Below are 20,957 nucleotides of genomic sequence, written 5' to 3' on the forward strand. Positions count from 1 at the left end.
ACTCCAGTAGGCTTTGGAAAAGGCCTGTTATGTGGCCAATTGCTGTGAAATGCTCGCAAAGGTGGTCAGGCACTGGAACTGGTACCCAGAGAGGTCATGGTGTCTCTGGCTTTGGAGATGCTTAAAACTTGACTGAATGAGTCTCTGAGCAATGTACTGTAACTTGAAGTTTGCCTAGTTCTGGATTGAGGGCAGAGGGAGAAAAACTCCAGATGACTTCTAAAGGTGTCTTCCAACTAAGTTATTCTGTGATTATGTGAAATGTTGTATTTTTGCCTTGTAGTTAGTTAAAAATATCATTTTTGTTGTAGAGCTACATAAAGGTATTGTGTAGTTCCAAAATCATCATGTTATAGCATTAAGCAAACAGCAAAGGGAGTACAGACAGCAAAAAGCATGCTAATGCTTTGCATCCCCCATGGTCAAAGAAGTAATTAAAGTAAACCCAGCTACATTTATGGTACACGAGAAAAATGTAATGATAGCACCTTGTTTGTGCTATGTAGAAGGCAAGTTTGTAGCTGACCTTTAAATCTCAGAGTGATATTTGTAAGTGGATGGATTATTGTTCATAGTTCTTTTTTGGTTTTTTTTTTTAAATGCATTCATAGGATGAGAACATACCTCTGCTGCTTGCAGTACAAAATGGTCATACGGAAGTCTGCAAATACCTTCTGGATCATGGAGCAGACATCAACACCAGGGATAAAAATGGAAGGTACAGCAGGTTAATGTGTTAATTCTTCCCCAAAGCTGACTATCAAATGAAGCTCTCTTACCAAATCCTTCCCAAAATAGTTGTTGTTATGTGAAATGATGCCTCCTTTACTAGACACCATATCCTGATTGTTGAGCAGGCTTACAGAATTCTGCCTAAAGGGAAAGGCGAAACAGAAACTATGCAACTATAAAACTAGATGTGCCTGTAAGATTTTTTTTTCCTGGGCTACCAGAGCAGTAAATCCCATTTTTAAATAATTTCTACAAAGATCTGATTGATAGCACTTACCCACACATCACTTTGTGTCCCAGTTTTAAATGCTGCTCTGTTTTTGGCATGAATTAGTTTCTCCAACTTAAATCCTAAAACTATTACTTGGGAGTGACATCTGTGGAGGGTTCTTTTTTTCTACCATAATGCAGCCACAGCAGCAAGAGAAAAATACAGTAAAGCTATATAGTGGAGATGCTGTCATCTTAGAAGGTGCCATTTAGAGATTTGTTGCATTAATAGATATCTAGTGTGTCAGAAAACTGTTTTTAAAAAAGCAACATCCTTATTGTGAAAAATTAACTTGTTTTGATGATACTGATGAAGTTCAAGAGTCTTTGAAAATTATGGACTGTTTTATAAACAGTTGGTTAAACAGTGAAGGTAAAGCAGGATGCTGAGAGACTTGGCACTTACACCTGATAGCAATATTGATTATTGTATGTGAAACAATGTCCATATTGTTCTTTGGCAACACCTGGGAGGATAAGGCTGGGCCCTAACTTGTTTTTTATCACTCTGAAGTTTATTAGTGCACCCTTTGTTTTCAGTTGTCTAAATAAAACCCCTTTGTCATCTTGGTTGGTTCAAATGGCCTCATCAGTGCTTTGAACCTGAGGTGCTCCCCACTGGGACCTCTGCCTTCCCCTCACTCTACTGTTTAATCAACGGACAGTGTTAAGAGTTTCTAGTTTAATTGGATGAAGGTGTTTCTGTCATAGATAGTACAGGCTTGCGTTTCTGTATTTTCTTTTTTAAGAAAATACTGTGTGTACAAGCAAGGAAAATGATATAACATGGAATATACTATTTTACTTCTCCCTTTCCTTCTGGTAAGGAGAGTGACTAGTCTTGCATCTCCTGTTCACAAAAGTAGTTAAGTTTTTACTGAAAAAGGAGAAGCCTTATTGGGAGAGGAAGGGGAGAACCTTTGAAAACAGCATGTTGTATTGGGTTTGCGTGGCAAGGTTTTGGTTACAGGGGTGGCTTCTGTGAGAAGCTGCTGGAAGCTTCCCCTACGTCTGATAAAACCAATGCCAGCTGTCTCCAAGATGGACCCGCCGCTGGTCAAGGCTGAGCCAATCAGCGACTGTGGTAGCACCTCTGTGATAACATATTTAAGAAGGGGAAACAAGTTTCTGTGCAACAGCAACCAGAAGAGAGAGGAGTGAGAATGTGACAGAAACAACTCTGCAGACACCAAGGTGTCACGACCCGGGCTGGACAGACCAGGGAGGTAAACCACACGTTTTTTAGATGAGCTTCGAATGGAGGGGCAGGTTTTATATATGAGGGAGGAAGTTCTTGAGTTAATTGATGTCAGGCAGTTCTTGTATTTGGAGTGGTTTAGGCGCTCCCTCTTCTATGTGTGACAATAATGATCTAGCTGTGCATACCATTTCCTTATGGTTTCTTGCTGTGCAACTCCTACAGGGAGTGGGGTCCCCATAAATATCAGTTTTAAAACCTTAAAGGGGCCTCTTAGGATAACTGGTTGTTGCCGTATAATTTTTTCCACCTCTTGCAAAGCTAGGTTGACCACAAAGAGGCCATTTTCCCAAACTGAGTATCGCTTCTCTGCATCTTTAAAGCTACGTGAATAGAATCCAATAGGCCAAGTCGGGCCTTCGGGTCCACGCTGCCACATATGTATTGATAGCCCATGGATCGCAAAACCCCATTCAATGCAGAGTGGGTCTGTTGGATGAATTGGCCCCAAGGCCTGGTACACCCCAGCTTCGAAAATTAGCAATTTTAAGGCTTCTTCATGGACTGGGGTCCAATCCCAAAAGACCCTTTTGCATGTTAGATCGTACAGGGGTAGGGCTATGATAGAGAAGTTGGGGAAGTGTTTCCTCCAAAACACCAACAGGCCTAAGGCATGTTGGAGTTCTTTCTTATTTGCAGACATTTTCACTAGTTCAAGGATGGTCAAGGTTTCAGGGGGAATGTACACTGTCCGTCCCACCCCTCCACCAGATACCCAAGAACTTCACTTTGGAAGATGGGAGTTGTATCTTTTAGTTTGGAATTTGGAGTCCTAATTTTTCTAGGTGAGTGATTATCTCTGTTTGGGTCTGTCCCACTACCTTGACATCAGGGCCACCAATTAATACATCATCAATATACTGGTATACCTTAACCCCTTCTGTAGGAGTGATTTTGGCGAGCTCTTGAGCCAATGCATAATGAGCAATTGTCGGCGAGTGCTGATATCCCTGGGGGAGACATGTAAAAGTGAATTGCACGCCTTCCCATGTAAAAGTAAAATGATCTCTGTCTGTTTCCTGCAAAGGGACCATAAGGAACACATCTTTCACATCAATAGTTGCTAAAATTTGATAGGCTTGCTCTTGTATTGTTGCGATCAGCTCAGCCATGTTAGGCACCGCAGCTGTTAAGGGACCTGTATTGGCATTCAGGCGCCGATAGTCAATGCTCAATCGTCACTTTCCATTGGGTTTACGGACTGGCCACACTGGGGAATAAGGTGAGTGTGTGGGGACAACTATCCCTTGCTCCTGTAGCTCAGTTATTACAGGGGCAATCCCCTCTCTCACCCCTAATGGCAAGGCATAAGGTTTCACATTGACTATTTTTGAAGGTGGGAGTGCAGGTGCCGATTGCAAAAGCCTCATTGAAGCCGCAGCGAGTCCAAACTTCCACTCCCTCCCCTTGGAGTCTATCCACGCTCTCCCTTTCAATAAGTCGAGCCCCAAAACGTTTGTTGGTGCCACACTTTCTCCGCTGCGACAATCTAAGGAAAACAACACATCGCCAGGGACTCGCCCTGGGGAGAAAACGGACCAACACAGATACTGTGGATCAAATGGTTTCTCCGTTTATTAACTGCGCAACACTCAGTTATATATGTTTCTAATATCTACTCACACATAAGCCATTTGTTGATTGGTTAACATGTGCCGTTCACGCGCTTAAACAATAGTCTAATTGGATAAAGTCTTCTGATCACGCGAATGGTTCCTCCACCTGCATGCTGTCTTGCACCCTGTCTTCGGTCACGTTGCCCTCCTGTTATCAGTCACGTACGCCCGACCTTGTTCTACTTTTTGTGCTTACTTCAACAAACTTATAACAAAGAACAGTAGTGTCTTGTGCTAGCAAACAGAGAATAACAGTTGCGCCTTACGCAGTTTCCCTCGTTCTCCCACAAGTTCTCCCACAATTCCCCCTCCCTAAGCTCATCTAAACAGTTTCGCTTGCAATAGGTGAGTCCAATACATAAGCGTGCATAGTTTGTTTAACTATTCTATCTAACATACTTTTCCAAAGCGCCAAAGCACAAGGAATGATCATACAGACAATGGCCAAAACACACAGACCTCCAATGATGGAGAAACCCCATTTTTTCAACCAGCCAAACCAATCCTCAGGAATACCTGAAATCCCTACCACTTTTACGGCATCTTGGAGTTGTTGAATAATCTCGGCTTGTTGCCTGATGGTTTTCAGCGTCTCGGTGTTGTTTGTAAAGTCTAAACAACAAAATTCTGGAAAAAGGGGTGTTGTTTTGTTTGCATCCTACCTCAAATTGAGCCAGTAGAAAATCTATGGGTGGAAGTAGTGCTTGTAATTGATTTGTTGTCGTTTCCTGAAGCGCTGTTAATGCGTCGATGGCTCGAGCAGTGGCATTTCCTTGTTTTAAAACCAAACAGGCTAAAGCTTGAATATTCATTCTGTTTATCTAAGGTCCTACTGGAGTAACCAATGAGAGTGTCAAGTATAAAAAATCAGTGGGTAAACGGACGTTGGGGTCACAAGAGCTGTCCAACTTCTTTACCTGTACAGTTCTTTTTTCTCGACGTGTCACGTTGATTAATTGTGCTTCTGTAGGTGCCCAGGCTCTCAATCGTCCTATGGAACAGAGTCCTCCTCGCAGTTTTGGGGGTATCACTTTGTAGGCTGTTAATCCTTATTGGTTCCTTGTACATCTGGTCGGATCCATTTGGCCGGTACCCATCTGGGTCCTGAGTCTGTTTGGACACAGGCGTATCCTCGCCCCCATTGTAAAATGGGTACTGGCCCTTGCCATTCCATTGTGATTGGATCTCGATACCGAACTGGTGCTCCCAGTGTACGGTCAGATAGCAATGCGGTAGAAAAATGTCGCTGTGCCGCGGTGTGATGCTGAGATGGATCTGAGTCGCCTCGTGGCATATGATTTATTACCACGCAGGCCTTGGCTAACAGTTCATTTTGATAGCTTACAGGTACCTTCTCCCCCTCCCTAAGATGGTCTAACTGCGTCTTTAGGGTTTGATGGGCTCATTCAACGATTGCTTGTCCTGTAGAATTGTAGGGTATTCCGGTTACATGTGAGATGCCCCACTTATTTAAAAATTCGCGAACTCGAGAACTAACATAATTGGGGCCATTATCGGTTTTTATTTCTTGTGGACCCCCTAATATACTGATGGCGTGACAAAAATGTCGTATGGTGGCGGTGGCGTTACTTTTAGTTTCGGCAGTAGGGCAGATATAGCCGCTGCAAGTATCTATAGTAACATGTAAATACTTCCGGGGTTTGAAAGGTTCATAGACTGTGATGTCTGTTTGCCAAATTTGATTCGGTCGTAGACCGCGGGGGTTAATTCCCCATGTCCAAGAGTTAGTTTGACGACAGTGTGGGCAAGAAGCGACCACTGCTCGAGCATCAGACAGGGGTAGTCGGAATTGTCTTGCTAGTGCTTTAGCTCCCTGATGAAAAAATTCATGAGAAAGTTTGGCTTGTAAAATGGGAACACCTACTGTCTGAACGAGGGTTCCTGCTGCTTTGTCTGCATGAGCATTTCCCCCCGTTAAAGCACCCGGTATTTGTGTATGACTGTTAATATGTGCAAAAAATACAAGTTCTTGTCTTTTCTCTAATATGGATAACAGCTCTCGAGCAGGTTCAGTCCCCCCCGGTAAACTTTGTTTACATCGTTGTGTTAAGTTATACACATATTCGCTATCTGTTACAATATTTAGAGGGATGGTAGGCCAAGTCGTTAAAGCAGTTAACACAGCATGTAATTCTAAAATTTGAACAGATCCTTGGCTTTTCCAAGCTCTGGTATGCCATTGATTGTCCAAAAACCAGGCTATAGCTGCCTGTTGAGTCGTTCCAGAGGCATCTGTAAACACAGTGAGGCCTTGGAGGGGTTTCTCTGAAATGGGTGTTTGTGGTTTGAAGGTTGATGATAATAGACTCTTAATGAGAGGGTCACCCCTAGCCAGGATAATTTGCCCCATAAAATCTGCTAATGCCGCTTGTAAACACATATCAAACATTAGTAATTGTTCAAAATTACGGGGACTAACAGATGTTGAAATAAATTTAGGATCTCTTCCTGATAACTGCTGCGTTCGTCGTCGTCCTCGAGAGATTGCATCTGCCAATGCTACTAAAAATTGTGGTGCGGCTTGTTTGGGATAACTGGTATACAGCCATAACAAAGGACATACCCGTGAATCAATGAATTGATATATTAGTCTGTTTGCTCCTTCTCGTTGCATAGTTATATGCAATTCTAATGGGATTTCTGGGGTATAACGGTTGAGACTCTTGTGAGCTAGTTTAGTAGTTATCTGTTGTAACACAGCCTTTTGTGTGTCTGTCAATGTGCGAGGAGCTGCGACATCTGGGGCTCCTGCTAAATCTGCTAACAAGGGTTGTAACTCCTTGTGTGTTATGGGAATGAATTGTCTTAACCACTGTAGGTTACCAACCAACACCTGTAGGTCGTGTAAGGTCGACACTTGGTGTTCAATTTGTAGTTTTTGAGGCTGGACTGCCCGTTTCTGAATGAGTGTTCCCAAATATTTCACTGGAACAGTTGTTTGTACCTTTTCAGGTGCTATTTCTAGACCATGTTCTTTAAGAGTTTGAACTAAGTGTTTTAAAGTTGTGTTAATGTCTCCCTCCCCGCATAGCAAAATATCATCCATATAATGACAGAGAACCCAATTTTGATGTGTATCCCGAAACCGACGCAACGCGCGAGAAACAAACCACTGACACAGAGTTGGGGAATTTTTCATCCCCTGTGGTAACACCGTCCAATGGTAACGTTGCACTGGTTCTTGATTGTTGATCGTCAGGATCGTCATCGTGAACTTGGGTTGATCGTCCGGATGGAGTGGAATAGAAAAGAAACACTCTTTTATATCAATCACTACAACAGGCCAGTTTTGGGGTAACATGGATGGCCAAGGTAAACCTGGTTGTAAAGGTCCCATGTCTTCAAGAACAGCATTGACCGCTCTGAGATCATGTAGAAGACGCCAGGCACCTGACTTCTTTTGGATGACAAACACAGGGCAATTCCACGGACTGGTGGTTGGGACTAAATGTCCCTTTTCTACTTCACGCTGTACTAATAGCTGTAGCTGAGATAATTTTTCTTGGGGAAGGGGCCACTGGTCAACCCACACCGGTTGTTGAGTTTTCCACTTCATGGCTAGGGCCGGTGGGCATTGGCCAGCGGTCCCTATAAAAATGCAGATCTGTGTTCAACTGTGAGTCGGAAACTATGCGCAGCGACAAGCCTTGCATAGCGTCTCTCCCTAACAGGGGTAAAGGAAGTCCTTTTAAGATAAAAGGTTTGATAACAGTCGATTGGTCCTCTCCTTTTATTTGAATTTGAATTGGCAAAAGGCTTTTTTGGGTACCTCGACTTCCTCCAACCCCTGTTACTGAGATGCTGGTCTCTTCCAGAGGCCATGACACTGGCCAAACTTCTTGTGGGATTACTGTAACATCGGCCCCAGAGTCTAAAAGGGCTCTAATTTGAGATATGGTCTGTCCCCATCGCTCACACACTGGCTGCATTGTACATTCAGTAGTAGGTCGCCTTGACATATCTAACACCAAATGGGCCATAGGGGTATCTTCAGGAATATACATTGGTATTTCAGTGAGGGGAACTATAGTGGCTTGTATAGCATCGTTTGTTTCAGTGCACATTCCCGGAATAATATCGACTCCCCATTTGTGAGCCCCATCACCCACTAAAATTCCACCCGTACTCTTTCCCGATCCTCCTCTCTTCAATGTTACCGTTGTTGGTTGCTCTACCCACACTCCTGTGGTAGTCTTTAAAGCCCATCGGTGGTCATCTTCCAGGGCAGGGGCTCGTCCTTTTGCTGTCCAATCGTCGGTGATTCTCGGCATTCTCCGGGATATACGTGACAGGATGGATTGTTCTCCGGCAGCCCCGCCCACCCTGTGCTGGGACCGCCCCTGTAGTTTCCCTGATGTTCCCCGGCCCGTGTCATGCGACATTGCTTTGCAAGATGCCCTAACTTCCCACAGCGGAAACAACTCCCTTTTTGGTCTGAATTTGGCGTCCTGCCCAGATTGGCTCTAGACACTGAAGGACACTGGCTTCTAACATGACCGCTTCCCCCACAACCAAAGCAAGAAATGTTTCTCCTCGGGTTGTTATTTGTGCGATTGTGAAGTACAGCTGTAACTGCTGCAACCACAGGTGCCGCTGCGGTTTGAGCTTCTGCTTCTAACACTCATTTAATCATATCTGCTACTGAAGCTTTTGCTGGCAATTGCGATAAAATTTGCCTTGTCTGGTCATTTGCTTGTGTACGAGCTAATTCTCGTACTGGCTTAACCTCGTCCGGTATGTCTGCTACCTCCACCACCTTTTGCAAACGCTCTAAGAAATCCTGATATGGTTCATTAAGTCTCTGAATAACCTTTGTATACGGGACTCTCTTCTTTTCAAACTTACTGACCTTCATAAATGCATTTCTAGCACACTTTGAAGAAGCCGCTATCACCCGACCTCGCAAACCGGCCTGATTTTGAGGGGATGCATGATCTCCTGTCCCCGTTAACTGTGCCATAGAGACCCCTACTAAATCCTGTCCTGGAGTAAGAGCGTCCAAAACAACCGCTTCTGCTTCCTCTTTAAACGCCTGCTCCCAGAGGCACATCAAAGGTGCCATAAGTGCTGCACGCGCCAGCTGTCTCGAATGAAAGGGCAGTAACGGCTGAGCATAAATCACATCTAACAGAGCTCGCATCCTTGGGCCTTGCAGTCCATCATCTCTACAGCTCGTTTGCCATTCCTTCACTAATTTGTAATCTAATGGTTGCCATCTAGGTCCATCTTGAGTGATTAACAACGGACATGCTAATACTCCCCCTTCATCTGAAGGTTTGAAATCCACACCCTCTAGAACACAATTTTTTGCTATTAACTTCCAATCCGTAAACACCGGAGGCTGTGCCGCACGACCTACAACGCTTTGATCGTGCTGTACTGTCTGTTCAATAGTCGCCGCTAAATTTTTAAATTTTGTCAAAACCTCCGTTACCTCAGTGATCTGATTCTGTTTTGCATTCAGTGGACTCTCCTCATCCGAGTCCGGCAATGGAACTGCTTCTGCTTGCAATTTCTTTCTAATGCAACATTCTTTTTCATCCGAATGTACCTCCATCATAGACACTGGGGGTGCACTAGGACCCGTGGTCGTACTACTCGCTGGCGGGACATACTTAGAGGGCTCCTCTGACTCATGTGAAAACAATCCTGGCGGGGGAAGGGGTGGATACCCAAAAAAAGAATCCTCTAATTGCCCGCGAGAGACTGGAAACGCCAAGGCGTCCGGAGCATCCCCCGCTCCTTCCAGTCTCTCTATTTGTTTTTTTCAACATCTCCTCACCTCCGACTCCTGTAGCATCTTTACTCTCTTTGTCAGCCTGTACCTCTAACAAATCAACCACCTCTCTACTCGCCTCTCCGCGCAACACCGCTGTAGCCGCCATCCAAACTGCCTTTGCCTCTCTCCCCTTCCTCAATACGGTCAACACTGAACCAAGAGCTGCGAGCTTATCTGCAGCTCCTTTCTTTCCACTCAAACACTCCTCCACCAACTCCTCGCACGCAGCCTGCAGCCGTGACGCATCAAATATCTCTCCCGGCTTTACTATGAAGCCCCGTTGTATCATCCACTGGATGAGACTCGTGACTGGAGCCGTATGCACTCCACAGTCCACCTCCCTGCCTACCACCTTTAGTACCTTAATAATTATTCTGATGGATGCCATCGTCACCGGCAGGATCGCCCCGAGGGCTATCTTCCAATCGCCTGGCCAGGCAAAACACTCACACACTCCACGTCTGCGTCTGCGTCGGGGTCACCACTTGCTGCACTTTCTCCGCTGCGACAATCTAGGGAAAACGACGCATCGCCAGGGACTTGCCCTGGGGAGAAAACGGACCAACACAGATACTGTGGATCAAACGGTTTCTCCGTTTATTAACTGCGCAACACTCAGTTATATATGTTTCTAATATCTACTCACACATAAGCCATTTGTTGATTGGTTAACATGTGCCGTTCACGCGCTTAAACAATAGTCTAATTGGATAAAGTCTTCTGATCATGCGAATAGTTCCTCCACCTGCATGCTGTCTTGCACCCTGTCTTCGGTCACGTTGCCCTCCTGTTATCAGTCACGTACGCCCGACCTTGTTCTACTTTTGTGCTTACTTCAACAAACTTATAACAAAGAACAGTAGTGTCTTGTGCTAGCAAACAGAGAATAACAGTTGCGCCTTACGCAGTTTCCCTCATTCTCCCACAAGTTCTCCCACAGTTATCCCACATGTTGGTAGCAGTCCCAATATCATTATAGTTTCTGTCACAGTCTCACCTCCTGGCAACCAGCACTTGACCTGGGCAGTTGCCTGGGGCTGAGAGTTTCCAAAAACATCCATTACCCAAATTTGTTTCTTGTCAGCAACTATGCCATTATGGTTGGTGACATCTGTTCGGAGTGCCAACACCTGAGCACCTGTATCTACCAAAAATGTGACTGGGGTCTTAAAGGGGCTGAGGGGAAAGGTAATAATTAACAGGTCCCCTTTATTGCTTTCTGTGAGCCTTCTCAAATGGACCCACTGGCCATCCCCTGGCCCACTTGTTGGGGATGGCGGAGGGGGGTTCCCGCCTCAGGGACATCCAAATCAATCAATTCAGCCTCCCGAGGAGCAGAAGGGGCCATGTCCCTGGGTTCCTGGGATGGGGGAGAAAGGTCTTTAAAGTTTGAGGGTGATAGGGCCCCTTTTATTTTGTCCCAGCCTTTCACCAGACCTTCCAGGTTGGGAGTGGGCAACCCATCCATCACCTCCCTGGTAATTCCCTTTGAGATACCCTCTGTCCACAGTGTGTATCTTTTATTGTCAGGAGGCCGTGTTGGCCTCATCGGAGGTGGGGGTCGAGAATTGTACGAGGGCTTAGGTTTTATTTCCCCATTCCCTTCCACCCTCCTAAGGTCCACTTTGGATTTTGTCTCTTCCTGACCGGTGAATCCCATCCATCTCCCATAATTAATCAATTCCTGTGCTACTTCTCCCCATGTCATCTCTGGGGGTCCTCCCCTTCTTCAGACTCGGGGTGCTCTCAAGCGATCTTGTAATTGCACTGCATACAATTTCAAGGCATCAGGCAGTCCCCTTATAAGAGGATGCAACCTTTCAGGGTCTGCCGCGTATTGCATGGGGGAGGGCTGTTACGGAACCAGGAATCGATCATGCATCAGCTGGAGACATGCAGCTTTTTGTACACTCTCCAAAATGTGACCCACTGTAGGCGTTTTAATTGAGAAGGGGTCTCCCCTCTTGTCCTGGGTTCAGCTGGGATAGAGTTAATTTTTACAGGAACCTGTGGGGTGGGGGGGCATAGCCGGGGCAGCCGACCTGAACTAGCCAAGGAGCTATTCCATACCATGTGACATCATGCTCAGTATATAAATGGGGAGCGGGCTGGGGGGAGCTCTCTCGACTTTCGGTGGGGAAAGTGGAGGAGCGTCGGGTTCCGGGTGGTGAGCAGTTGCACTGTGCATCACTCTTTTTGTATATTCTTTCATTAGTACCGTTGTTGTTGTTGTAACCTTTTTTTGTGTTGTCCCAGTAAACTGCCCTTATCTCAACCCTCGAGGTTCCAGGTTTTTTTTCTTTTCTCTTCTCCATCTCCTCCCTATCCCACCGGAGAGGGGCGGGAGGAGTGAGCGAGCGGCTGCGTGGTCCTTTGTTACCGGCTGGGCTGAAACCACGACAGTCCTTTTTGGCGCCCAACGTGGGGCACGAAGGGTTGAGATAACGACAGATCTGGCCAGAGCGTGTTGAAACAAATTTGTCATACGCATTTCTTACATTAGATAAATAGATGTTAGTCACAATGTTGATTCATTTGTTTACATGGTGGCATTTTGTAAGTTCTTATATGCTCTATGTATTGCCTGTAGTTACGTTTCTCACCTCTGGGAGAGTGATTGGGATTATCATTTTGCTGTACTGGGCAATGTCAACTTGTGAAATGATTACATCACTGGTCATGAGGTTAAGCTGGTATCTGTATGAGGCAGTGATATCATTTCCATACTTCGGGCACCTTCTATCGGATTTTATTGGTAATTACACTCAATCCATGGGGAAGTTAGGGGGGGATACTTCCCCCCGTCCGTTCGCCTCCCTTCTCTCCTTCCGACTAATTACAACAGCTTTTGAGAATTTTGAATATCCTTGGGATGCGCAAGCCAGTGTGCTGTTAGTGCTACGCCTCCTGAATATGTTTCAGGTCTTGTTTAGGGCTACAAAAAGGCTCTTTAAGAGTACCACCCAGAGATCTGCCCCAAAGCTGGATATTCATGGGTGGCACAGCATGTGGGAGGATATGGGCAGGTATCTAGAGAACTTCTCACCTCCAGTGGCTTGGAAGTTCACTCCCGAACAACTACAGAACCCTCATGAAGTGGTAGAATATTTGAAAGAAAAATGCTGTGGCTATTCCAGAGACACACAGCTTCCTGCACTGTGCTGGGCCCTGGCCAGTATCTACCAAACCCTGCTTGATATTAGGCAGCACCCTCAGGGGGAAAAGGGGGAAAAGATGGAAAACAGGACAACAGGCACCGTGACTACCCCAACCCCGACAACAGGCACCGTGGCTACCCCAACCCCGACAACAGGCAGTGTGGCTACCCCAACCCCGGCGACAGATACTGCAGCTAAACCAGAGAACCAACCTGTGCCAGTATCAGTCGCCCCTGTACAGAAAAAGAAACACACAAAGAAATCAGTTCGCTTAGTGAGAGATGAAGATGAACCAGGGTCATCGCGAGAACAGGAGGAAGAGGCAGAACCTGAAATAATCACCCGATCTCTATCCCTGAGTGAGTTGCGCAACATGCGAAAAGATTTTAGCCGCTACCCAGGTGAGCACATTGTTACCTGGCTGCTCCGATGCTGGGATAATGGGGCTAGTAGTGTGGAATTAGAGGGTAAGGAAGCCAAGCAGTTGGGATCTCTGTCTAGGGAAGGGGGCATCGACAAGGCGATTGGGAGAAAAACACAAGTCCTCAGCCTCTGGAGGCGACTTCTGTCAGGTGTAAAGGAAAGATACCCCTTCAAGGATGAAGTTACATGTCACCAAGGCAAGTGGACCACCATGGAGAGAGGTATCCAGTACCTGAGGGAATTAGCCGTGCTGGAGGTGATTTATAATGATCCAGAAAATGGGCAGTCACCCACAGATCCAGATGAAGTCCAATGCACACAACCCATGTGGCGGAAGTTTCTACGAAGTGCACCCCCAACCTATGCCAACTCATTGGCAGTAATGTCCTGGAAAGAAGGCTATGGACAAACGGTGGATGAATTGGCTGTCCAACTCCGGCAATACGAAGGAAGTCTCTCTTCCTCCCTACGGGCCTGTGTCTCAGCTGTAGAGGAATTGTCCCGAGAGTTCCAGCAATTCAAAGTGGATATGTCCTCCTCCCCACCTGTACAGGCCCGCATCGCAGCTATTAGGAGTAAGCACTCCTCTGCCCAAGAGAGAGGAGAGAGAAAGTACACACAACGGGCTAACCTGTGGTTTTACCTGCGTGACCATGGAGAGGACATGAGGAAGTGGGATGGAAAACCTACCTCAGTCCTGGATGCATGGGTACAGGAGTTGCGAGAAAAAGCAACCAGAAAAGAGGATTCTTCTTGGAAAGCTGCTGCTCCAGTTTCCCGTGAGCAGTCCCCCAGACTCAGTAGATGGGATGATCCCATTTCTGATCCTCTTGAAGGGACTTCTGATTCACGTGTGCGAAAAGTGAGTAATGGATATTCTAACCAGGATTAGAGGGGCCCTGCCTCCAGCCAGGTGGAGGAGAGGGACAACCGAGTCTACTGGACAGTGTGGATTCGATGGCCTGGCACATCAGACCCACAGGAATATAAGGCTCTAGTAGACACTGGTGCACAATGCACCCTAATGCCATCAAGTTATAAAGGGGCAGAACCCATCTGTATCTCTGGTGTGACAGGGGGATCCCAAGAGATAACCGTATTGGAAGCTGAAATGAGTCTAACCGGGAATGAGTGGCATAAACACCCCATTGCAACTGGCCCAGAGGCCCCGTGCATCCTTGGTGTAGATTATCTCAAGAGGGGGTATTTCAAGGACCCAAAAGGGTACCATTGAGCCTTTGGTATAGCTGCATTGGAGACGGAGGAGATTGAACAGCTGTCTACCCTGCCTGGCCTCTCTCAAGACCCTTCGATTGTGGGGTTGCTGAAGGTTGAAGAACAACAGGTGCCAATTGCTACCACGACGGTGCACCGGCGGCAATATCGCACCAACCGAGACTCCCTGATCCCCATCCATAAGCTGATTTGCCAATTGGAGAGCCAAGGAGTGATCAGCAAGACTCACTCACCCTTTAATAGTCCCATATGGCCCGTGCGGAAATCTAATGGGGAGTGGAGACTAACAGTAGATTATCGTGGCCTGAATGAAGTCACGCCACCGCTGAGCGCTGCTGTGCCAGATATGTTAGAGCTTCAATATGAACTGGAATCAAAAAGGCAGCCAAGTGGTATGCCACAATGGACATTGCTAATGCATTTTTCTCCATTCCTTTGGCAGCAGAGCGCAGGCCACAGTTTGCTTTCACTTGGAGGGGCGTCCAGTACACCTGGAATTGACTGCCCCAGGGGTGGAAACACAGCCCCACTATTTGCCATGGACTGATCCAGGCTGCACTGGAAAAAGGTGAAGCTCCAGAACACCTGCAATACATTGATGACATCATCGTATGGGGCAACATGGCAGAAGAAGTTTTTGAGAAAGGGAAGAAAATAATCCAAATCCCTTTGAAGGCTGGTTTTGCCATAAAAGAAAGTCAGGTCAAGGGACCTGCACAGGAGATTCAGTTCTTAGGAGTAAAATGGCAAGACGGGTGTCGTCAGATCCCTATGGATGAGATCAACAAAATAGCAGCTATGTCCCCACCGACTAATAAAAAGGAAACACAGGCTTTCTTAGGTGTTGTGGGCTTTTGGAGAATGCATATTCCAAATTACAGTCAAATTGTAAGTCCTCTCTACCAAGTTACCCAGAAAAAGAACGATTTTAAATGGGGGCCTGAACAACGACAAGCCTTTGAACAAATTAAGCGGGAGATAGTTCATGCAGTAGCCCTTGGGCCAGTCTGGACAGGATAAGATGTTAAAAATGTGCTCTACACTGCAGCTGGAGAGAATGGCCCTACCTGGAGCCTCTGGCAGAAAGCACCTGGGGAGACCCGAGGCCGACCCCTGGGGTTTTGGAGTCAGGGATACAGAGGATCCGAGGCCCGCTATACTCCAACTGAAAAAGAGATATTGGCAGCATATGAAGGGGTTTGAGCTGCCTCAGAAGTGGTTGGTACTGAAACACAGCTCCTCTTAGCACCCCGACTGCCAGTGCTGGGCTGGATGTTCAAGGGAGGGTCTCCTCTACACATCAAGCAACTGATGCCACGTGGAGTAAGTGGGCCGCACTGATCACACAACGAGCTCGCATAGGAAACCCCAGTCACCCAGGAATTGTAGAAGTGATCATGGACTGGCCAGAAGGCAAAGATTTTGGAATGTCGCCAGAGGAGGAGGTGACACGGGCTGAAGAGGCCCCACTGTATAATAAACTGCCAGAAAATGAGAGGCAATATGCCCTGTTCACTGATGGGTCCTGTCACATTGTGGGAAAGCATCGGAGGTGGAAGGCTGCTGTATGGAGTCCTACACGACAAGTCACAGAAACTGCTGAAGGAGAAGGTGAATCAAGTCAGTTTGCAGAGGTGAAAGCCATCCAGCTGGCCTTAGACATTGCTGAAAGAGAGAAGTGGCCAGTGCTCTATCTCTATACTGACTCATGGATGGTGGCAAATGCCCTGTGGAGGTGGTTACAGCAATGGCAGAAGAGCAACTGGCAGCGCAGAGGTAAACCCATCTGGGCTGCCGCACTGTGGCAAGATATTGCTGTTCAGATAGAGAAGCTAGTGGTAAAAGTACGTCACGTAGATGCTCATGTACCCAAGAGTCGGGCCACTGAAGAACATCAAAACAACCAGCAGGCAGATCAGGCCACCAAGATTGAAGTGTCTCAGGTGGACCTGGATTGGCAACATAAGGGTGAGCTATTTATGGCTCAGTGGGCCCATGATACTTCAGGCCATCAGGGAAGAGATGCAACATGTAGATGGGCTCGTGATCGAGGGGTGGACTTGACCATGGACACTATCGCACAGGTTATCCATGAATATGAAACATGTGCTGCAATTAAGCAAGCCAGGCGGCTAAAACCCCTGTGGTATGGAGGGCGATGGCTGAAATATAAACAGTGGGAGGCCTGGCAGATTGACTATATCACTCACACTCCCACAAACCCGCCGAGGCAAGTGCCATGTGCTTACAATGGTGGAAGCAACCACTGGATGGCTGGAAACATATCCTGTGTCCCACGCCACTGCCCAGAACACTATCCTGGGCCTTGAAGAGAAAGTTTTATGGCGACACGGCACCCCAGAAAGAATCGAGTCGGACAACGGGACTCACTTCCGAAACAACCTCATAGACACCTGGGCCAAAGAACATGGCATTGAGTGGGTATATCACATCCCTTATCACGCACCAGCCTCCGGAAAAATTGAGCGATACAATGGACTGTTAAAGACTACATTGAGAGCAATGGGGGGTGGAACTTTCAAACATTGGGATACACATTTAACAGAAGCCACCTGGTTAGTTAATACTAGAGGATCCGCCAATTGGGCTGGCCCCGCCCAACCAAGACTTCCACATACTGTAGAAGGGGATAAAGTCCCTGTAGTGCGCATGAGGAGTATGTTAGGAAAGACAATCTGGGTTAGTCCCCCCTCAAGCAGAGACAAACCCATCCAAGGGGTTGTTTTTGCTCAGGGACCTGGGTACACCTGGTGGGTGATGCAGAAGGATGGGGAAGTTCGATGTGTACCTCAGGGAGATTTGATTTTGGGAGAGAATAGCCAGTGAATTAGGCTGTATGATATTTAACTGCTAAATAACCTGCCAATGTATGTCATTGTATCTATAGTGTCTATATGCCATATCAAGGGTATTACTGTAAGAATTACCCAAATGACTGAAGGATGGACTTTGAAACTGAGCCAAGTACAACAGTGATAGAACTTGAACTGGCGCCCAGCAATTTCCTGAAGATCAACCTCTTCGACCTGCAGGCCAAGGGTGTGGGTTGCACCAAATGTACCGGCCACAAGTTCCAGAGGCAGCATACAACAACCTAACACCTCACACCATCTCTCTTATCCTGAAGAACTGTTACAACAGATGGAGCCCCAAAGTCATGGACTAAATAAAATTGATGGGCACATTGGAGGGATAGCCCATCGACTAAGGGACTACTATTTGTGTGTGTTTGGGGGGGGTGGTGTCCATATACATATATATATATATATATAAAAGAGAAGGAAAGTGGTAGTAGTTGATTGGAAAATGTAAGATCTGGGCATGATGTAGATGGTATAGAATAAGGGGTGGATAATGTCCTGGGTTCAGCTGGGATAGAGTTAATTTTTACAGGAACCTGGGAGGTGGGGGGGCATAGCCGGGGCAGCCGACCTGAACTAGCCAAGGAGCTATTCCATACCATGTGACATCATGCTCAGTATATAAATGGGGAGCGGCCCGGGGGGTCTCTCTCGACTTTCGGTGGCGGAGCATCGGGTTCCGGGTGGTGAGCAGTTGCACTGTGCATCACTCTTTTTGTATATTCTTTCATTAGTACCGTTGTTGTTGTTGTAACCTTTTTTTGTGTTGTCCCAGTAAACTGCCCTTATCTCAACCCTCGAGGTTCCAGGTTTTTTTTCTTTTCTCTCCTCCATCTCCTCCCTATCCCACCGGAGGGGGGCGGGAGGAGTGAGCGAGCGGCTGCGTGGTCCTTTGTTACCGGCTGGGCTGAAACCACGACACCTCTCCATAGGGTCCAATCCACCTGCCCAATATGCTGCTCTTTGGGTCAGGGACCACAGCTCTCTATTGTCATTTGTAGTTAGGAAAAACCCCCGGACCCCAATATCCCCTTGCCTCGTCTTCACTTAGGAAGATATGGTCATGCCTGGTAAGGGATACTCTCCACGCATACTCATTTTCTGTTTCTCGGGGTCCCCAGGAATATTTTTCCTGAATTTTGGCCAAATTGGTGGGGGAATAGGGGATGATGCAGGTGGTAACTTGTTGGGCTTCTCCTTGGCCACCATCCACAGTCTCGGTCTTAATCAAGGGTCTCATCATGGCTTCCCCCATCCCAAGAGAAAATATTTCCTTTATATGTCCTAGGTCTTCAAAAGGGTATGATTTTGATTCCTTTTCCCCGTCAGAGTCTGCACCCACATTTTCTACACTGATCTGGGAGTGGGTTTCATCTAATTGCTCTCTTAATACCCTTTCCCACTTCAGAGCCTCCATCAAAGCAGTATGTAGTCTCTGGTTAGTCACTTGCTCGGTGGTGAGTTGGTCGGAGAGGCTCCTTGTCTATTTTCCAATTGCTCCCACAAAGCCTTCACCAAGTCTTGAAGGGATTTTATCGTCTCCCCTTCTGCTTGTCAGGCCACACATTTGTCCTGTTGTGCTGTGTCGTGGTTTAACCCCAGCCAGCAACTAAGCACCACGCAGCCGCTCACTCACTGCCCGCCCCACCCAGTGGGATGGGGGAGAAAATCGGGAAAAGAAGTAAAACTCGTGGGTTGAGATAAGAACGGTTTAATAGAACAGAAAAGAAGAAACTAATAATGATAATGATAACACTAATAAATTGACAACAGTAATAATAAAAGGATTGGAATGTACAAATGATGCACAGTGCAATTGCTCACCACCCGCCGATCGACACCCAGCTAGTCCCCGAGAGGCGATCCCCCGCCCCCACTCCCCCCAGTTTCTATACTAGATGTGATGTCACATGGTATGGAATACCCCATTGGCTACTTTGGGTCAGGTGCCCTGGCTGTGTCCCCTCCCAACTTCTTGTGTCTCTCCAGCCTTCTTGCTGGCTGGGCATGAGAAGCTGAAAAATCCTTGACTTAGTGGAAACACTACTTGGCAACAACTGAAAACATCAGTGTGTTATCAACATTCTTCACATACTGAACTCAAAACATAGCACTGTACCAGGTACTAGGAAGACAATTAACTCTATCCCAGCTGAAACCAGGACATGCTGCCACCAAAGTGGTTCCTAAAACTGCACAAACCAACGTCTTCCCTTTTCCTTGCTTCAATCTTCGTTCTTTAGCCAAAACGAAAAATCTGTCTGCAACAGTTTGCGGATCATGCCAATTGTTATGGGCCCAAGTCATACCAGGGGGAGAGGGCTGGGCATTGTAGCCCTCTAATCTCTCCAGGAGAGGGGTACAGTCTATGGTCTAACCTCCCAGGGAGGCCATAATGAACACACAATTACAGGGATAAGATGCTTTTTATTAGTCCTTTGAGGACTACCTCTACACTTGGACCTTCCAGGGAGACTGTTACAAAATCAGATCATTAAGTCCTCTGAGGACGATCTCCCCTTGTGTATGACTCCTCTCAGAGAGGGGCCACAGTAAGGACCTGGTCCCAATGATCGCTTTAGCAACACTGAGGAAATCCTGCCGACTACGCCAAAAAAATGTCAGGACCCGGGCTGGACAGACCAGGGAGGGGTCGTGGTGAATTCAGAATTCCCTCAGGCTAAATTAAGGTGAAACGACACCAAACGATCATTTAAAGATTTTATTCATGGCTGAAGCAAACTGATCTTGGAAGGCGTTAACAGTAGGTGGCGGGGTTTCTTACAACAAGAAACAACATGAAACTACATCAGTAAACCGTGTAACCTGTGGCAACCATATACATCAATTCAGGAAAGAAAATAAGGAGAGCCCTCCTGTTGAGTCACGAGGTTCAGAGTGGACCCCCTTGCTTTCTAGACTCCTTCTCAGAGAGGAGCGTAGGGGCGGCTGGATCCACTCCTAGTCCCAGACTTGGTCAATGGTTTTATGTCTTAAAGGGATGAGGTATAGGGATTATGGAAAAGGAAAGAGAAAGAGAGAGCGAGACAGAGAGAGAAAGAGGAAAAGAAAAGAGAAAGATTTCACCGGTCCTGGGTCCAGCGTTGGTCCAGTCAGCCTAAGGGTCCAGTTCCGGTGGGTGCAGGTGGGTGGGGCTTCAGTCCTTGCCCCTCCTTCAGGCGGGCACTCAAACTCATTAGGCTAATTAGGTGTCATGCACAGTTTGTGCTTTCAGAACCTTTGGGAAATGGGTTGGTGGGCTTGGGGGTCGTTTGGGGAGTAACTTCCCCTTCCCTACAGGCGTGACCATTGTTTGATCTTTGGCCATACATGGTGATCTGCCCTGCTCAGCAAATCAGAACAGCACATCAGAACAGGGAGCTGAGCACCCTCTGGCAAGCCCTCCCTGCTCTGTTGCTGATATCCTGTGCTGATGGGCTTCTTTTCACCTGTGGTTCCATGCTATGCAGGGTTCATTATTATGTAGAGTTCTTCCTTAGGCAGAACTTGCCCCACAACAATGGTTGAGACAATAACTCTTTCAGTCTCTCACACAAGGTCAGTGAAAAAGGAGGTGGAGGA

The 20,957-nt window shown here is 46.9% G+C and overlaps 1 protein-coding gene across 1 annotated transcript in view; it reads left to right on the forward strand.

Moving 5' to 3' along the window:
- Window positions 1-20,957, forward strand: part of LOC128136158 (ankycorbin-like) — a 58,150-nt gene that overhangs the window by 12,060 nt on the left and 25,133 nt on the right. The window contains exon 5 of the mRNA XM_052775331.1: window positions 612-718. Coding sequence (XP_052631291.1) covers window positions 612-718 — 107 coding nt within the window. The remainder of the gene's footprint in view (window positions 1-611; window positions 719-20,957) is intronic.

The sequence above is a fragment of the Harpia harpyja genome, chromosome W, assembly GCF_026419915.1.
Source record: "Harpia harpyja isolate bHarHar1 chromosome W, bHarHar1 primary haplotype, whole genome shotgun sequence".
NCBI classification, from domain to species: Eukaryota; Metazoa; Chordata; class Aves; order Accipitriformes; family Accipitridae; genus Harpia; species Harpia harpyja.